The sequence below is a fragment of the Gasterosteus aculeatus genome, chromosome 7 (assembly GCF_964276395.1).
Source record: "Gasterosteus aculeatus chromosome 7, fGasAcu3.hap1.1, whole genome shotgun sequence".
In the NCBI taxonomy this organism is placed as follows: Eukaryota; Metazoa; Chordata; class Actinopteri; order Perciformes; family Gasterosteidae; genus Gasterosteus; species Gasterosteus aculeatus.
The window spans coordinates 29,659,872-29,679,976 of NC_135694.1; the positions used below are offsets into that span (position 1 = coordinate 29,659,872).

Here is a 20,105-nt window from a genome sequence, read left to right on the forward strand (position 1 = left end):
AACACTCTATCAGCTGGCTGGTTCAAGTCGTCGCCTCCCGCGTCGTTCGATATCCGCACCGGAGCCCCTCTTTGAAGCGCGTGTGCACAGAGGCCGTCTGGCGATCCGACCACGTTGTCCCGCTCGCCGCGGTGGCCCCCGCTGGACTCCACCTGAACCCGGTCCGGGGATCAGTGACACGCGTCCTAATGGATGCACATCGGAAACCGCAAACAAAAGGTGAAAAGCTTCAGACGACTATGAAAACATTCCAAAGACAAGATGGCATCTGTCTGGATGCCGAGGTCTGAGGGTTAAAAGGGAAGTCCAGTGACCAGCGGGTGACGCCGCCGCGCCTCGGCAGCACGCACACCGAGACGAGAAGGAGCGAGTGTCACCTGGCTAGTGGTGCCTCAATGCTGCACTGGTCACTGGACAAAGTTGTCCCTCGCCACCCCTGTTTCGGTTTCCACACCTCCCGTAGGTCAATGGTCACCGCGCTGCGGCGAATGACATTGTATTCTGTGGTTCCAGGTGACCTTTGACTTACACCGAGGCCGCCGGCGCTCTTTCTCATCGGAACAAGAACGCAGGGTGTGGCGTGCGTTCTCAGAGTTTTTGCTTCATGACTTCATGGTCTTTTTTTTTCTTTGTCACGTTTCATTTTCCGGGGGAAGGAATGAGGCAACAATCTCACAGATCTCACTTGGCTCCACATGACGTCCTTTCCATGACGTCTGCTGTTCAGCCTCTTTAAGAAGTTTTTTTTTTTTTTTTCACGGTAACTGTTCAGACATGGGAGGTTATTTTTATTTTTGTTTATTCCCGCACGCTCCTCATAGAGGAGAACAAACAGGAAATCATCCGGGCCAAAAACCCCAGGTTGTGACTTTCACCTGCGACATTACTCACATGACGGTGGAATAAAAGACAAATAGTTGCTCCCCGACTCCAAGTTCATGAATCTTTATGCTTAGACACAAAATACAAAAGTAGTTTGTCGTATGATATCTAGGACGGGGGCCTGGGGTGAATTTGAATCCCGAGACCTTAACCGGGAAATGTCTGGGTCGATTAAACTAAACCAAAAAGAAAACACAAGAATCAATCTCTTCTTCACACCTTTTTTGTTTTGGACGCGAACAGGCACGTCGTCGCAAGTGAGGAACGCCACAATGTCAGCGGTAACTCCGGGATCACGCAAACACCCCAAGACCAAGATGGCGACTCCACCGATGCCGAAAATCAGGTCAAATTAAAACTGAAGCGGCGAACAATGTGACTCATCATCTGCTAGGTTCACATCTACATAGCTACATAGCTATTCATCTCATTTGGCTAATGCCTCCGCATCATCAGCAGAGGCAAAAGAACGCCTCCTGACCCCAATTATGAGCAGGAAATACAGAGAGAACCTGCCAGGTGGGGATTGCTCTCCTGCCTGACTTCAGTGAGCGCTGTCTAATTATATTTTAATAGCTTGTTGTCCTTTGATTGGCAGGCTGACCTCCTGTAATCACAGCAAGCTGATGTCAGCGCCACACCCGCTCTGCTTGTTTAAATAAATAATAGAGAAGTTGAGGCAGCGCAGGACGGACCGGTCCGTCCGGTTTGTTCTCCCGGTTTCTGTTGTCTGCAGGTATTTGAGAGCCGGCGGAGGGAAGACGGCACCACAGTGAACGTCTCAGCCGTGACAGGACGTCGGACTCGGAGCTTTCTAACGAAACAGGTGAGGTGTTAACTCAGCTTTCTATGACCGCACCTTCATCACACTAGACAACTACCGGTCCGTACCAGTGTCTGATGTTTACTTGATACTTAATATTGTGTCCAGAGTTTAGCATTTGATTTCAAGAGTTATCCTCCTAATTTCTCCAAGAATTAGTTGTCATTGGACTTCCTCCTAGAAGAACCTCCTAAATCTGTAAAAACCAAAACAAGGTCAAAATATTAAATTCCTCTTCTGTCGGTTTCGGTGACGGCATGAATTGCCACTTTGCTTGTTGCTTATACATTCGACGTCAGTAAACTACATGCTGGTTTGCCCCTTTTTAGTAGCAGCGATGGCTTCCAAGATGGTGATCCGGCAGCCTCAGCCTGTGATGGTCACCCAGGACTCTGATGAGTGGGGATCCGGGATATGCGACTGCACTCAAGACATGTCAGAGTGTAAGTTTCATGATCACACAGATGCTGGATGGTGATCTCATAAAGCCTTTTGATTTTTTTCTCTATTATGCACTGATAGTATCACTTCTAATACACTTTTTTACTCTTATAATGTATGAGTAATAGTTTTTTCCTATTTTAGGTTAATTAATTACCATACTTGTTGCTTATATAGTTGTTGTTATTCTATTGTTTTTCTTCTGCTCATATCTTTGATCAAACTCAAGAACATCCCTAGATAGGATCTTGTCTTCGTGAACATATCGCATCAAGCGGATTCAATCTGTAACCTGTAACAACAAAAGTCACTCCGTCACTCTCTGACTCACCGCTGACATCAGCTGATCCATTGGCTTCCTCATTCACCTGAGTTCCATTCATCCTCAGGTTGTTTTGCTTTCTGGTGCCTTCCCTGCTTCGCCTGTTCAACCAGCAAGAAATACGGGCAGTGCCTCTGTCTCCCCCTGCTGGACGTCTTCAGCGGCCTCATCTCTCCGGTCACCATGTCCATGAGGGTCTCCATGCGGGAGCGCTACGGCATCAAGGTCGGGAAATGTGACCCCATAAATGTTTGAAATGCATATTGAATACATGGGGTCCAATAACGGAGTGTTTCCAGGGGCCCCGACCCACCTTAAAGGGTTACAAAGGAAAGAACGCTTCACTGGAATAAAAATATCATAGAATTTGACTAACTGTCTGCCTTTCGCATTCTTCCTGCAGGATACCATCTGCAGAGACTGTGTGTACTCCACCTTCTGTGTTCCCTGCAGCTGGTGTCAGATGTCCAGAGAGATGAGGAGAAGAAAAATCCCCATCGTGCTGATCAGCTCAAAGACCACATGAGCTGTCTCCTGTCTCCTAATCGCAACCGAGGCTGCCGCTTAAATGAATACACTGCCACCTGCTTTGACTGTAGCTCTTCATACCTCTGGACTGAAGACCTTTGGGGGAGAATAATGGTCAACAAAAGCTAAAAGAGACTGAACAGTATGTGCGCAAATGTGTTACTCTCTGATGACGTCCTAATTACCTCCCAGCCTCTGTTATTACGTCCTTCCAACTGAGAATAAAAATCAGGAAAAGCATGTTAAATAGTAACTGTTTTGTACTCAGCTAGTTATTGGGGTACAATTATTAACCGAAATGTATGAAATGAAAATAAATCCATTTATCCGATCACTTCTCGCACCGATGTAATGCCTCACTCAGCCCGCAGAGGGCGCCACACCTCCCCGATGAGGCCGTGTGCGGTCGCAGCGCATCCGGGCCCCTGATGCGCAGCATCTTGAGCGACGTGTCCCACCTCTCTGGTCCCTGTCAACCAGGCAGGAGGACAACACAACACACAACACCTTTCAGCTAGGGGCGCTTTTCTGCACGCGGTGCGTTTGGGGTCTTCGAAAGGTCCCCTCGCGGCGGTGAGGGACCCTCGCTTCCATTCGAGGTGACACTCCCTCCTAAGTGGCACTCAGCGGCTGCGTGCGGGTTATGATTTAGTGCTGACGCGGTTTCCTGGAAGGAACGATGCAATTTCCACAGAGAAAAATAGATTTCCAGTGAATGACTCATTCATGAGTGAATGACACAGTTTTATCTACAATTGATGACACATGAGATTGCGTTATTACTTATTTCCTGTAAACAAATCTGTGCCAGTTAATTCCCTTTTCACACATTTTGATTGTTTTGATGCCATAATTATTTCGTCCAACCTGTCAATCATTAGCTGAGTGTCGAGGAAAGAGTTGAACCGCGTCTTAACCAAAAACAACAGGATACTTCTCTGCGGGGCTGTTGAATTAGATTCATTAGGTGTTTCTGTTCATTTGTCCACCGTGTGTATGATGGCTAAATGCTAGACTTGATGCAAGAAGAACACGCCGGGACAAAGTTAATTTTAAAAATACTACTTTCTAAATCAATATTTTGAATTTAATATACTTTTTTAAAAGAGTATTTAAAAATATTGATTTACTTATTTTTTTCTCATAATTTCTATAAGACGTTTTTATCTAATGTTCTTTTCCTTCCCGGCATCACACTGCCAGCGTCGCCATAACTGCTAATGCTAATATTCGAATTTGCAATCACATGATCATTTTCCAACTCTTTTTTTTTTTTTTTTTTGCCTATTTGGTTTGGTTTTAAAATTAGCATGAGAACTTCAGCCACCAAATAGAAATATCGACAAAGTTAGCAAGTTGCCGTAAAAAAAACCTGCTGGAGTCACTATCATGTCATATTTTGTCAAATTACTCCCAATAAACTTTCCCATTAGTGCGGCTTGCGTTCCGGCGGGGGCGATCCCTCCCCTCTGCTGGCACACTCGGCCCGGTGTTCACTGTAAATTGCTCAGTGGGTTGTTTTAAATAGGATTATAATGACAGTTATAGTTTGCAAGAATTGATGTTTGTGACTTTAACGAGGTGTGAGTGAGGGGGCGGGGCCAGGCGGCTCATAAAGCCTGCAGGAATGTTAATTGGTCGAGGCCGCTGCTGCCCTTCTTTGTTCTGCTCGCTCATAGTGGGCTTCTGTTGCGCCCGTTAAAGGCCAAAGAACTGATTTAAAATCTGTGACTTTAACCCTGCGACATCCCCCACGCACACATATGTACCTTACTTATACACCCTGAACACCCCCCCCTCCCCATTCTTTCCCAGGTTACCCTTCCCTCTCCTGAGGAAAATGGACCCCTTTGCTTCTCTCATTACCTCCGTGTTGCTTAATCAGGTGGTTGACACCCCCCGCTGGGCTTGATCCAGTGTTGGGGGAGTAATTTTATCAGGTTCTTTTTGTTTTTACACGTGCAGCCAGATGACTCGGTGCTCAGGGACTTTCTTTGACAGCCCAAATGGGATTAGTGTGGTTTTATTTATTGTTTGGACACAGAAGAAAGCCATTTCTATTGTTTTGGTATCCACATGTCGTACACACGTCTGATTAATCAATTCATCAAGGCTTACTGTTGGATTTCAGTAGTCTTGCCTGACTGCTAACGTATAGCAGCATCTTCAGTTCCAAAGTTGATGACGACTTCCACCGTCCCGGGACGGGGAGCTCTGTCTGGATGGGGTCCGGGGGGGTAAACCAATGTCTAGTAGATCACTTTCATAGTTATAATCAACCCAAGCCACAACCTTGGTAAACAAAATTGCGTCCTGTGAAGACGGATGGTTAATTTTGAAAGGACTTCTGGAATTTATTGGGGAAAATGCATCGATTGTATCTCAAGTAAATCATCTTAAACCTGCACCTTTCAGAAATAATCCACGTGAGATTGTCGAAAAGTGAAAAAGGATGAACCTTGATTATCTCAGCGAGTGACTCCTGAGATGCACTTCAGGGGTCACGCGATGGATTTGAACCTGGCGTACGTGCAATCAGCCTGTCACCCCGTCTGTCCCGAGGTCTCCGCCCCAATGACGGATGGAGACGCCGTCTATCTGTCCATAATTTCCAGGGGGAAGTGTTCCTTTTAGAAGGACACGGCCCGGAGCTGCCCGGGGAGCGGGCTGATAAAGCCTCGGGTCGAGATGAGGCGGGAAGGCGTAGTCCGACGCGCGCTATCAGACGCCCCGAGGCCTCCGAGCAAACAAACAGCTCCGACCTCTCAAAACAACGGCAGCAGGGAGCAGCTGATAGCGGGAGACGGATAGGTGGAGGTCGCTGATGTTGCAGCGCCCGCGCACGTGTGTGTGTGTGTGTGCAGGGGAGGCAGAGGGCCGGGGCAAAAGGGCATGCGGGGCAAGAATTATCTGATCCCTCCCGTGTTGTGTGTGCGTGTGTGTGTGTGCATGTGTATGTAGGGGAGTAGTAGTTTACTTTAGTTTGTGTCTTTTAAGAGATGTGGGACCTAAAATGATTTCATCCCTGGTTTCAGTCAGTGGAGACTTTTTGTGCTCTGAAAGGTCCCTGTGGAGGACGGAGACATTTTGTCACATCCATCCATTATTGTAGATTCATCCAGGAGTTTATGACAGTAACAGAGAGTCGAATCACTGCTCAGGTGGTGAAGGACGAGTGAGGAAACATGATGGCAAATTCCCATCATTTGTATGTGACACTGCAAGCGAAGATGCACGAAACGACACAAACGTGTGCGTAGCGGTTTGTGCCGTGACACACACAGACAGATGAGAGAGGAGAGTGTTAGGGATTTAAGCCAGAAGTGCACCCCTAGTCAGGGAATTATAGTACGTGTAATAATGTTTAGTGTTAGAATTATAGTTTGTGTGATGTTAGATATTAGTTATTACATTAACATGTTAGATGAAGTGAATGCAATTACAATCAAACACAATTCATAGTCATTTAAATCATATAACCACTGTACACATTAACATTCTGTCATAATGTGATGTTAAAACCTGGGGACGGATGCCAATTGCCGTTCTTTATGGATTTCTCCCAATTTTATCCCCAAAAAGGGTTTTTTGGGAGTTTTTTCTCCTGTCAGGTAATAAATGAACAACTTATTTCAAGGCAGCCGACTGAGGCAAATGTCTTGAGAATTGAACCACATGAACTGTTTTAGATCTTATGATGAAGTGTGATGAACGGTGATCATTAATGATGGGTTGTTGTAATGAAAGTGTACTATTTATAAGATGAAGACTTAAACGATGTATGCTTTGTTAAATTCACTCATTGGGGCATAAAGCCACTGTATCTACATTGAGTGCATTGGAATGTGAGGGACAGCTAGTACAGTGAGGTTTCAGGTTACAGCTGCAGCTTCACACCTCGACGTGGAAGGGACAATGGAGGAGGTGACCCTTTGGAGAAGAGGCCAATGACATTCAAATGCACCAAAGAAGACACACCTCAAGAGTTTTCAAAGGACCATGGCGGGGAAAAGACTGTTAGAACTTCTCCTGCAGCCGCGTTGATAAGTCACTTCAGACTTGCTCAGAGGATTCTCTATTTCGCGAAATATTCCACTGTTCGCTTAGTATTTCACTTTGTAATTGTAATCCCTATTACGTTGTTCAGTTATTAAATAACTTTTGATTTTTGAATTTAAACGAATTGACTCATTCGTGTCCTCGTTTCCGGCCGGGACGAGAACAGAGGATTGAGTCCTCCCTCGAGAGCTTCCGAAACCTTAACAAGAGGGATGGAGGGGGTGAGGGGGGGGAGGGTGGCAGCGGAGGAGAGGTGAGCAAGGGGGAGGCAGGGTCAACAAATTCTTTGATTGCTGAACCTTGTCATTCAGATAGCAGAAGGCTGGGGCGCTCGGCGTGCGGCAACGACGGCGTCCCCACATCCACCCCCCCGCGGGCCGTCCCGCCGCCACGTCACATGCTTCAGTCTCATTAGACCCAAGTTAATATTAATAAATTAAAACTCATGAAGATTGTTGTGCAATTTTCTGCTGTTTTATAAATGAATTAACACTGTCAAATATCTTCATATATATATACTTTATATATAATATATATATATTATTGCTAAACACCACTGTAATAAGTGTAAATGTGCAACGTTGCCGTTGGCCTCTGGCCTGGTTTCACTGACCTCCTCGTCCACCGGTGGGCAGCACTGGGACTGAAGCTCACGCCAGGCTTCCTGTGAAGAGGATCTCCACGTTGTTAGGCGTGATATACGGCCGCTGGAAACCAACCCCTGAGTGCATCTCAAGGTTCATTGAAAGGGTGAATAAGATCTATAACTCTTGAGTGGATGTCGTCGGACCCGACGGCGACCTCACGGACGTGAAGTGGCCTAAAACGACCACTTAAAGGGTTCGTTCGCTTATTTTTTAAATCCCAGCTGCTGTTATTTGTCGCACGTTTCTGATGCTCAAGATGTCAAACTAACAATACGATGCAAAAAAGGTGTCGTCAGTGGACTCAAACCGACGACAGCACAGAGAGTTTTAAACATCGCAAAGAGATTCCGCGTCGAATCTGTCATACGAGTAAATGATGTCATACTCGGGTTTGTGTCATTGTCAAACGCCTTTTGATTTGTGGTATTCTTCTACCTTCATAATCATAATTCAAATTGTAGTTTCTTCTTAATCCTCCGTTGTATTCTCTGGTCAATCCTTCAGGATTAATAAAGTTTATATCATACGTCTCTATTTTTCTTTAATTGCGTCACTTCCTGTGGGCGGAGACGCCAAAGCTAACGAGGCAAAAGCTACAGCGCTACAAAGAGAGCTTGTCCCTGTTGCAGCTTATTGGGTGTATTTTTTTTCTCCCTGAACCACAACACCACTAACTACTCTGACCCCCCCCCTCCTCCTCCTCCAGCCCCCCCAAACCTAGACTCGTTGTCACCGTGGTGATTGGTAGACTAAACAACGGGCAATATTCACCAGATCCACATCCCATTGGATCATTACAAACATTAAGTCGATACAAAGAGGCAACAAAAGTCGTGACCCCGCCCATTCGTCCCCCCGGCCTCCTCACACTCTCTATTTTAAGTGCACGCGGTCACATGGACGGTCACACACACACACACACACACACACACACACACACAGACTGAAGCATATATTCTTAACATTCTTCGGCCGGTAAACACACGGGCCGGACAGATGCATCACTCCCGGCCGACAGACGGATTCTGAGGGCTGGGAATGTTTACACGGTCCTGTCGCCCTCTGAGGCCTCCTCCGGAGAGAGCAGAGCAACACTGGGGAGGCTGTGTTCATCAAGTCATACCGCGTCTGATAAGGGACGACGAGCAACCGCTCCCAATTGTCTTAACGACAAAAGGAAAGAAAAAAAAAATCGTATTTGAAATCATAAATTCACAATGGGCCACAAAGGGCTTTGAGACGAATGCAACCCATTGGCCCAAAGTCGTATATTTGTATGCCGGTGATTCCGTTAGCCGTTAGCCATTAGCCAAACACACCGACCCACGCGATAAAAAGTCCGCAAGCTTTCTTCCGTACCCGCAGAGCAGCACTAGAGTTATTCCTAGAGGCCTCCGTGGACCGGGGGGCCCGTTTGAGAGCAGCGAGGGAGGAACCACCAGTGGCCTTTGACCGAGCGAATAACACATTTTGAGGCGAGGCCGGCGGCGGTGTTTCAGGGGCCTGTGAAGCAGAAGTGAAGCTGACTCATTGTGTGTCACGGCGAAAGAATGGGTTGGCGTCGCGGGGCCCCGAATGAGAAGCAGCCGGCAGACATGGCGGAGTCCCCCGGATACGAATTCTACCGGGACTCCACATCAGTCAAACAGATATACGCTGCTTCCTCCACACGCACGCACACACACACACACACACACACACACAACGCTAAGCAAAAAAAGGCCTCCATCCACATCTCCATCAGTCAAGTCCTGTAGCCGATGAACTTCCATCGTCTCCAAGGTTGATAACAAGCCTCTTAAGCTTGGCGGCTAATCAAGCTCAAAGGAGGGAGAAAAGAGAGATAGTGGAGGAGAACATGGGGATGCAGTCTCTCTCTCTCTCTCCTCTTCATTTTCAATTTTCCCTTATCTCCCTCTCTCCACAGGGGGAGGCGGAGGGAGGCCTAATAGCTTGCAAGAGGGGGGGGGGGGGGACTCTCTCTCTGCATACCAGTCATTTACTTTAAGAGGAGAGAGAGAGAGAGAGAGAGAGAGAGAGAGAGAGAGAGAAATCCTGATAAATCATCCGGGGTCACGCGGCTTCCATGTCCCCCCCCCCCCAAAAGAAAAATGAAAAATGAAAGAAAAACGAAGAACAATCTGTCTCTGATGTCCGTCTCGTCTTTGATGTCCGTCCCATCGGACAAACAGCGCGAATGTGAAATAAACAGAAACAAGTGGCTCTGCGCTCGGGTTGGGCTCTGCGAACGCTCTCCCCCTCTTTTCGTGAGCTCCGCTCGGCATGAAGATATGAGCTCGGATTAACTCGCCGTGATAGAATCGGAAGTTTATTTCACATTCTCCCTTTGCGGTTATCTCGGTTTTGCGGATTTCCCAATTCATGTTTTTGCTTCCCAAGAAAAAGCGGTTTGGGGTGTTTTTTTTTTCCACTCATCTGACCATTGACTTTGCTGTCATGGCTCAGAGCCATTTTCCAGCGGTTGTTTTATCTACCGAGTTTTTTTTTTTATCTATCTCTTTCTTGACTTGGCTGTATTTCTTATTCTTTCACAACGGTTTGCTTTATTTCCAATCGTCTCCTCTAAAACAAACACGCGCTATCATCGTGCATCAAAGATGATGGCGAGAGGAAACAGAGGAAGGAAATGATGTTTAACAGAAACAAACTTCCGCCAGGTTCGCCAGCCAGCTAACAGCTATTTAGCACCAATTAGCACCAGTTTTTTTCCAGGTATTTGGTCAAAAAAGAGCAAACTGAAATGCACATCTGTAAGCCGCCACGGGAAAAGGAAGGTCACCACGACGATGCGACCCGTGAAGAACCAGTCGTTCATCTAGCGTCACCCAGGAGCACCTGCAGAAGGGAAAAGAGGCATGAGATGTTGTCGCTGTGCTTCCTCCTGGTTCACCTGCAGAGGCTCGCGGAGGTCACAGATGTACAGACCGGTAAAGTTCCTCTCCCTGTTTCAGCACTCGGCCTCTCTCGCTGCCTCTCATCTCTTTCCCACGACTCTCTTCCCACATCTCCTCCTCCTCCTCCTCCTCCTCCGAGCTGTCATCCCTCCGTCTCCAATCACCTCCTCTAACCCGCATGGCGTTCACCGTCTGCGCCGTCGTCTTCGCTTTGACCCGCTTTGCAGGAGGAACTTGGTTGGATGATTTTCGAACGTACGGCGTCGAGCGTTAAGTTTCCTGCCTTGAATAGAAGGTTGTGTGTCGACAGAAGGCAACGGCGGGGGGGGGGGGGGAGGTGAGCGACTCTGAAACAAGTGTGTTTAAAAGAGAAACACACACACACACACACTGCTCTACCTCTACCTGCCCCCCTCGTCCCCCCACGGTTCCCTAACGTCACTCCTGCGGTGCAGATAAGACCGAGTCGGGCTGTCAGCGGACGCCACGTCTGTCACTGCTGAGACACACACACACACACACACACACACACACACACACACACACAGAGAAAACATGGCCCTGCCAGTTGAAGGCTGGAGTCAGTTCATCAATTATGGATCCACTATTGTCCTCGTGATTGGAGCGTAATTCGATATATATATTTGCGGTCTGGCTGGATTTGCCCTCAAGATGCACTTAGAAAGGACTGCAGTCGGATTGTCTGAACCACTCTTAACCGTATCAGCTGCAAACCGTAAATGTGAAAGTCCGGTTCATCCAACGAGGGGGCAGCGAGAGCACGGCCTCTCCCAGGGTTTTACTTGATAGTAGATACACGAGAAGTTGAGAAAGGGTGATTTCATAGGACTTATTTGCCAAATGCACTTTGAGGGAAGACCAATTAAGGCACACAAAAGGCCTTTTTCGTTAAATGTTACTTTGTCAGCGTTGATGCAGTTGATTGAACATCCACCTAAAAGGTGAAGAATATTCCAATGCGGTTGGGAAAAGTTCATGGTTACAAATGTCACTGAAAATCATTGATCATTTGTGTTTCTGATATCATCCTCATCCCTGGCTTTTCTCTTTCTTTAACCCGACTAATGGTAAACCTCAGAAATAGTCTCTCCATTGGAGACAACCGTCCTTGGAATCGGCACCACTTCGTCTTAAAATGTCTTTTTCTTTGAATGAAACATAAGTCAGACGACCCAGAAATAAACCTTTACTTAACAGCCGTGGCAACAGTAGCATGAGGTGCTTTTTAAATAAAGTCCTGACAATTACTATTAAGATAGTAAGTTTGTGGCTGGTCATTTAGATGCACACAAGTTATTGTCCAGGTATTCCCCCAGGGCGCACACACACACACACACACACACACACACACACACACACACACACAGACTATAACCATTAAAGGGCTCACCAATCAACCTTTTTCCTCCGCATGTCTTAATGTATCTCAACAACCCCCTCCCCATTAGTGGGGCCCCCGCTACACACACACACACACACACACACACACACCCGTAACACGAACAACAACTCAAGCTTACTTCTGTGAGTGAAAAAAGCCTCAAACCGTACTTTTAACTTCCAAGACCCTAGCCCCCCCCCCAGCGACCCCCGTGTCCTCGACTCCGTCGTTCCTCTGAATCTGCAGCTCTTAAAAAGTCATGTTGCATGTTATCAAAGCATAAGAGCAGAACAAAACGAGAGGTAGACAGAGACGGGGGGGGGGGGGGGGGGGGTTTGGCCAGGGTCAGTTAAACAAAACAATTTGAAATAGGGGCAAAACAAGCAATAAAACGGCCAAGAAGGAGTGAAGAATCTCCGAAGGAGAACCTCAAAAGGTGAAGGTTCATGTTCATTTATTTACTCTCCGCCCCCGAGCGTAAACTGACCATAAGTCACCCGGCTCGGCCCTTTGGATCTCCTTCCAGCCCCGTTACAGTAAAGGATTACGGGCCATTAAAAAGAGGAACCGGCTCAAAACAACGTGTTGCGATGAGAAACGCAGATGCCTCCGATGCCTTCGAAACGGGGGGGGGGGGGGGCGCGGCCTACTTCCCGGGAGTGACCTTCCAAAGTACACAGGCACGCCGCCACGGGCGCCGCTACGCACCCCGCTACGCACCCCGTGTTTCTTTGGATGTCATCCCGAGTTGCTCGTCTTGTAAATGTCAGCAGTGTGGAGGTGTATCGGGGGGGGGGGGGGGAAGAGACGGCGTTAAATCCTCCAGAGGTTGAGCCTCTGAAGACATTTTTCTCCTCAGCTTCACCTGCTCAAAAGTAAATGTTTAAGCGAGCGAGGGATAAACAGCCCTAAATCACCGCCGCGGGGCTCCGAGCGCACACCTTATGGGGGAATGGACGGGTTCTGGGGAATGAAACTTGTCCCCTGGCTGGATCTCTGGGTGGATCACAAGTGTGACAGAGCTGAGGTGTATACGGTGGGGGGGGGGGTTGAAGTCCCGGTATTAAGGCATCATTTTCTTTGACGGTTACAGTTGCCAGCTTCCGGCCCGCCAGCCCCATCGACGTATCTGCCGGTGCCGGGACGCGCCAGCGTCTTTCGTCCCCGGGGACGTTGCACGCTTTGAATTGGCCTAATTGTCTTTCTGTTCAAGCCCTGTGGGGAAACGTTGGCGTGTGGGATTCATAATGACACCAAACGCCTGTCTTTGCTCGCCATGTAAACACGGATTAGGCCTTTCGTGTAACCGTATACTTGCTCGGCTTTTTACCCCTCCGTCTTCCTGAAGCACAAACAAATCATTAATGTAATCGCGGCGTCTATTTGGCCGAGAGGTCACGCGCCGCGGGTTACAGTAAGAGACGGCGCGCCGCCGCAGTTTGCACAAACAAGCGGAGCCTCGGCAGGTCACTCAAAAAAAAACATCATTATTTTTTTTTAGATGGACATTTAGGGAAGACACAACTAATTAAATTGCACACACGTTGAAGCCCACCATCACGACTGATGGGGCAGCTAAATGCTGCATTTGAAAAGAGCTTATTAAAAAACATTCCGTGTGTGTCCACAGGTGTGGATATTTGATTTGACTAAATAAGAAAAAACGGCTTTGAGCAATTTATTCAAACTGGGTAAAAGGGCCAAAAGAAGCACTTAACGTCCCCCCAGAAGAACCTTTCCGGGTTACTATTTAACAAAACATCAGCAAAAAAGATCACCAATGAGCACATTTTTAGATTAGAATAAACTTCATTTGAATTCATGCTATATAACCAGATATGTGATCTTATATTTGCAGGTATGAAGAGAGAATTAAGGAAAATGGATTTGATGGTGGATTTGAAAGTGATTTACCAGCAGCACCGAGAGGAGAGTCGACGGTCACAAAGTTCAAGGAAAATAAAACCAGTTGTTTTAAGCTGTATAAAACCCTTTATCTGACACTGTTTACATACGTACGATTTATGTAGAGAGCATCAAATTTGTTGTGTGAAGCCATCTGGCTTTTTTTTTTTTTTTAATGCCTGGAGATTCTCAAAAAAACAAAAAAAAGCCCCCCCCCCGTTGGTTGAGAGCATCCTGCCACCCGCCGGCTCACAGAAACCCTCTGGATCAAAAACTGGAAATTAGGCAACTCCTCCTGGTGGCTTTGTACCTCTGATGTGGAGCAAGTGGAGCGACGCGGCCTGTTTAGTATTATTTTATTTGGCAGGGCTACGGACCCCACCCCCCCCCCACCAATAACCCCCCCCCCCACCACCCCAACACACACCGCCGCCCCCTCAGTATCTCTCAGCTCCCAGGAAGCTGCCGGGCTCGGCTGGAGCCAGAGTTCTGCCCCATCCATCACCCTTATCAGGGAGAGTCTGGCTGAACCGAGCCGAGTGAGGAGAAGAAAACGGAACGAAAAGAGCCGCTTTGGAATTAAAAGCAAAGGTAGTTATTGTAGATGAAATAAGCTCAATGAGCACAGAACATGAAGTGACCCCCCCGACCTTTACCTTTACAAGTTATGATGCTGCGTGTGTGTGTGGTGGTGGTCGGGAGTCGGGATGGGGGTACGGTGGAGGGGGGGGGGGGGGTCGGCAGTGATAAGCCCTGATGCAAATAATAACAACAGGCACCGTCCAGCCACATCAAAGCCCCCCATTTAGATTTGAGGGGCTGCCCCGACGGGGTGGGGTGGGGGGGTTGCCCGGGTGCTCTGCAGCTACAGTGGTTCATCAAAGCCCCGGCAGCAGTCTGACCCCGCACCAGAGCGGTTTTAGGAACATCTTTTACAACTCTTTTTCAAATAAACAACACGCAGAGACGGAAACCCAGAGACGGAAACCCAGAGACGTCCATGGCGGCTCCTGATAAAAAGGCTTTATGGCCGCGGATAAAGAGGCCGATGCCACAGCTGTCAGCGTGAGGCAGCGGGACGCGCACCGGAAACACTTTCCCCATCGAGGCGCGAAGCAAAGACGGGGACTGCACGTCTTTATGAAGAATATAAGGAATTTGGTTGTTCTGTGAAGGCTAATGGCAGCGTAACTTGTATTATTATATAACAATCATATATTGGATCAGATATGGAATTCTACTGGATTTACAATTATCTTATTTTTTTATCATGATCTCCTAGTCTAATTAAAGTATCGTCAGGATCTAATATAGTTTTTAATGGCTGCATAATTTCAGCTTATGTGTCTAATCAGGGCGCAACTGTGTGTTTGTTACATCTGGTTTTGATCTTGTTGGCTTATGGCTATATTATTATGGCTTAACGCAGCATAAAATGCAGAGGTAGCACATGTCAAGTTGAATCCTAAATACAGTACAATATCTCCATTTGATGTAATCATATTTGTTTGACAAACTTCCGTAGCATTGGAATGGTGAACAGTGTTTTTACTGCCGTGTGCTGATATTTTAGTTTGATTCTCTGTATTTTAATGCAGCACCCGTTTCATGCGCACACGCTTCACCCTCTTTAAGCAGCAGAGCGGGACCCAGCAGCTCCGGATCCCAAATACGTCGTCGCCATAAAACATCAAGGATTGCATTTCCTTCATCATAAATGAGTTTCAATGAGCGGGTGAAAGCCTGTGTGGGGTCGGGGGGGTTCACTCGCATGGGTGGAACAGAAACGTTCTCCCAGGAGGCCGCAGTGTGTGTCTGCCATAAAGAAACTCCAGGATCGGATTTGACCAGAAACAAAAGACGATAAAAATTAAGCATAATTGCGTTTTTTTTTTAAACAGATCAAATGCACACTGTTTTTATTCTGCTATGAGATAGAGCCCCCCCTCCCTCCATACCCCACCTTCCAATGACAGAGGGAAACATAACCTCATCCATCTCTCCGGAGATGAATGGTCTTCTCCGGGGCTGGAAACGTAATAAAAGTGGCTCTCTAATGGTGTGCAGTCGTATTAGGGCCCGTTTATAAAAGCCATGAGGCCACCGTCATGGCCGGCAGGGAAACGCAGCCCCGCTGCAGACGCGGATCAGCTCCCCTGATAACATTAAGGCAAAGCTTCCTTTTGTGTGACGGCGATCTGCTCTCCACCACCGTAACTGGGTTTGGCGTGAGGCAGACGCGCGGCGCGGCTTTGAAGTTCGCTTGGCCCGAGGCCCCGGCTGACGTCGAGAGCCGCTTCAACCGCAGGCGCCGCTCGCCACGTGACGCCGTTACAGCTGCATCTCCGATAGGGGTTAAAGGTTGTGCATGTATTTTACTCAGTGAAAACAATTGCCGGAATAACTTGAGAACTTTGCTCATGTTCAATCTTTGCCCCTTGCAAGTGAATAAATAAAAACGGGCTTGTTACAGTATCCTGATTTATTTTCATGCTAGCATGCTAACTTGCAAGTAGCATCCTCACTATGTTGCCGAGCATTAAGCATTTTAGCTTTAGCGGTTGGCGTATTTATTTATTAATTCAGTTTGCATCATTCGGGGGGATTATATGCTTCTATTTTACGTTTCACATTGTGGGAGAGAGATTGGCATCAAACACGTAGCAATATTCTGGGCTCGAAGCGAGGAGCTTTGGGCTCGCGGTCGGCGCCTCACATCCCGCGGACACAGGAGCGCGCCAGTTACCATGGTAACAAAGTAAAACCGAGGTATTCCTGTCAGCATCTGAGTGGAGGTCAGGCAGAAACTGTTATGGGGACCAAATATAGCGCGTCTGTGCAGAACGTCGCGCCAATGTGGAAGGATGTATTTAAATCTGGATCAAAATATTAAAAGCAAAAGTCATGTAGACCAGATGAAATCTGTAATTACTTTGTTAATAAAGTGACCAGAATGCATCTGTGTACAGTGTTCAGACAAAAAAAACACCTGCTTCTTAAAGTCTGCTCGTGAAAGAGAAATAGATTCGCTGGGGTTATAAAATGTAATTATCTTCTGCCTGGATTTAAATGCATTGAATCAAACTGAATGCTCAACTAGATTAGAGGACAATTTGAATCTGAAGAAACATGAACATTCATTTGGCCAAATTGGTGCCTGTTTTCTGCAGAAACATAAAAGCTTTTCAGAAACACGTAAAATATCTATCTGTATTTTGAATATTTTGAATACAAAATTAATTTTAAAAAACGATTAAAAACAGTAAGTAAAGTAAAAGTAGAATTGAAATAAGAGTGGCTATGGTCATTTCGTCGATTGTCGTATTCACCAAAAGCCTCCTGATCCTAATCCCCCTAATCAGCTGTGCGACCTAATCAACAAATGTGTGTCTGATTATTGTTCATCTCAAAGGAGGCCGAAGGGTCAACGAACGTCTTCCATATTTCAATCATTTAGCTGTTTTATACCTTTTAAAGATGCATTTCCCTGCCTAAAGCCCTCTTCATAGCAATGCAGAAAACACTATGTAGACAAACAATCACTTTATTTACACTTATTGGTTTAGATTGAGGCCTAAAGTACCTCCTTGGGTCATTAAAAGCCCCAAATACCAAGAGACTGACACAATCTTTTCAGCGGTTGTTGAGTTAATGTGTTAATTATGTGAGCACCGACTGAAGCAAACTCGCCCTCGGAAAAAACAGATACCCTCCTCCAGTCGGACCTGAATCACACATTCATTCCTGCTTCGTAATAATTCCGTATGTTTTTCTCAAAAAGGGAGAAAAAAAGATGGCCGAGCGGACCAGCGCCGCCCCGACCGCAACCGCGATGGCGGCGGCGGCCTCGCGTGATCCCGTGCCGCTCGTTGTTTTCACAAAGGGCAAAGCTCGGAGGCCCCCCGACAGATACACAGCTGTAATTGGAAGCGTCTGGCGTTGTGTGTCGGCCTACGACCTCAGTGCTTCTGTCTACACGTACAGAGAGATTCCGACCTGTACACACACTTAAAGTCAAGTCACAGTATATCACGACCCACACGTCACATGTACACTGATCTATTGGCTGTGAGAGACCGTGGGAGAAGGCCGGCCTGCCCACAAGCCTCATCCACATTTCATATGAAGGAGGGAGAGAGAGAGAGACAAAATTGGGTCGATTCCGGAGTCGAGGAGAAGAAAACGCTTCTGCCGGCGTTTGTGTAGAAGTGTTCCTATTTGTGTGACAAACAACGTGCGAGAGGATTTGATGGAATGAATATTGACTGAAAGGTGGATTATTTTATTACTGTGCCTGATAAAGCAGCAAATATGTTGGTTATTTCTCTCCAGAATAACACGTGCAAGCTTTTTCTAACTGGAAGGCACGTTATTTGTCTGCACCTCGCTGGGTCATTTAGAGGAGAGGACGCCTCCTATTGGTTCGTGCGCTGCCGCTTTTCAAACACGCGCCTCTTGGTTTTTTGGTCGTGGCCATCTTGTTTTTTTAGCAAGCGTTTAGCAAGTTTACCACATTTATATAATAAAACCCACAGTGAATGGAGGCACCTGTCGGTAGCAAAGTGGCTTCGCCCTAAAAGAATATACCTGCTTTGTGATCGGGAACCACAATCTACATCAAAAGATCTGTCCACGAATGTAGAAACGTTGATATTAATATATTTCTGGTCCATAGATGACTAGATTAGATGCATCCAGGGTTTACAGAATGTACAAAGCTGAGAGCTGTAGAAGCATCCAAGACAGCCGCAGTTAACACCGTCAGCCCATTTCAGAAGTCGCCTGGACTACCTGGATACAGGAGAGTCCCCCGACGGGACGGTACCAGGAGGGGCAACATGGGACACGAGCAGAATGGGCCATAAATCCCACCCGGGGCTCATGGAGAAGGAGCAGCAGTGAGTGGAGCCGGAGCAAACGGCCAGATGTGGAGCCGTGCTGCTGAGGAGGCAGACAGATTTATGGCCTCTTCTTTAATGAGGTAACATCCTTTTCTCTCATAAGACTTTTCAGAACTTTGGGGGGGGTTTTTTGTTGTTGTTTTTTCTCCCACGTGCAAGAAAAAGTCATTCGTCTGGACGCAGGTTGAGGACGCAGGGGGGAGAAAATGTGAAATTTGACTGTTTGTTCTTACGTCGTAGAAAACAGCAGCTGCCGAAGGGGAGTGAGTGGGAGGACGTGAAAACTGTGTAATACTTTAAAATGCAACACGAACAGCTCAATAGGATCCACTACATCTTATGGGCGTACATGAATGATTTGCAGATTCCATCTCTGCAGTTTGTGGGAAAATTCTGAATCGGTATATTTTCAACTCCATGCAGACAAAATAGACAAATGTGTTGAAAACGATAACGAATCAAATGTAGAGGAAGGAAAGAAAATCATGCTACCCGACAACACGCTGGGTGATAACGTTTCTTCCATTATTTCGATGAGCAGGACAACAATAAATAGATGTTTTAAGCACATCGCTGGTACGCTCATGAACAATAAGAGACACAGGTGGAAACAATGAGGGCGGGGCTTGCAACCGCAGAGGGCGGCGTCTAAAACGAGAGGCAAGGTGACTGACAGGAAGCTACAACAACGACCATTGGCCGCGTTCCACTCGCACGTTGGATGGATAAACATCGCCCTCGGTCTCCCCTTTATCAAATCAAAGCCCTCCACTATTAAAAAAAAAAAAAGAACGTCCAGAGCGCCGGTTCGGGGCCCCGCGGCAGATCGCATCCTATAAAACCCGAAGGGCCTCTGCTTGTTTTTTCGCCGAGGCGGTGGGCGGCCATTTATGAGCTGCTAACATGAATGAAACAAGGTTTTAGAACGGAGTAGGTAACAGAGGATTTGTGTGAGCCGCGCTCGAGGGCCTCCGGGACGGGAACACTGCCGCAGATTGTGCTCGGGCTCTGAATGGCGGAGTCGTCACCCTCTAACTCCTCCGCTCGCCGCGCGGCCTCGTTGTTGAGCAGCGCCTGAAGGACCCATACGGGAATGAGGGACCACGCCACCAATTTCATGAATGGGCACCGGGACCCCCCCCCAACCCCCCACCCCTACCCCTCTCTCAAAACAAATGGGAGGGAAGAAGAAAACAAGGTGGGTGAACACCGCCGGTCCCAGTGGTCGACCGAAAGCGACAAGAGTCAAAATTGAATTTCCGTGGAAGTGATGTAATCCG

At 47.3% G+C, this 20,105-nt stretch overlaps 1 protein-coding gene across 2 annotated transcripts; it reads left to right on the forward strand.

The window, feature by feature from the left end:
• On the forward strand, nucleotides 1–3,330 carry ponzr2 (plac8 onzin related protein 2). 2 transcript variants are annotated; one of them, XM_040182954.2, is made up of 4 exons: nucleotides 1–1,708; nucleotides 2,035–2,148; nucleotides 2,536–2,693; nucleotides 2,872–3,330. In XM_040182954.2, the coding sequence occupies exons 2-4, from the start codon at nucleotides 2,043–2,045 to the stop codon at nucleotides 2,992–2,994; spliced, it is 387 nt and encodes a 128-aa protein (XP_040038888.1). In that variant the 5' UTR covers nucleotides 1–1,708; nucleotides 2,035–2,042; the 3' UTR covers nucleotides 2,995–3,330. The 2 variants fall into 2 exon arrangements, with proteins under 2 accessions (XP_040038888.1, XP_040038889.1); XM_040182955.2 differs by having other exon boundaries at nucleotides 1,126–1,708; nucleotides 2,038–2,148.
• The last annotated feature ends 16,775 nt before the right edge of the window (nucleotides 3,331–20,105 follow it).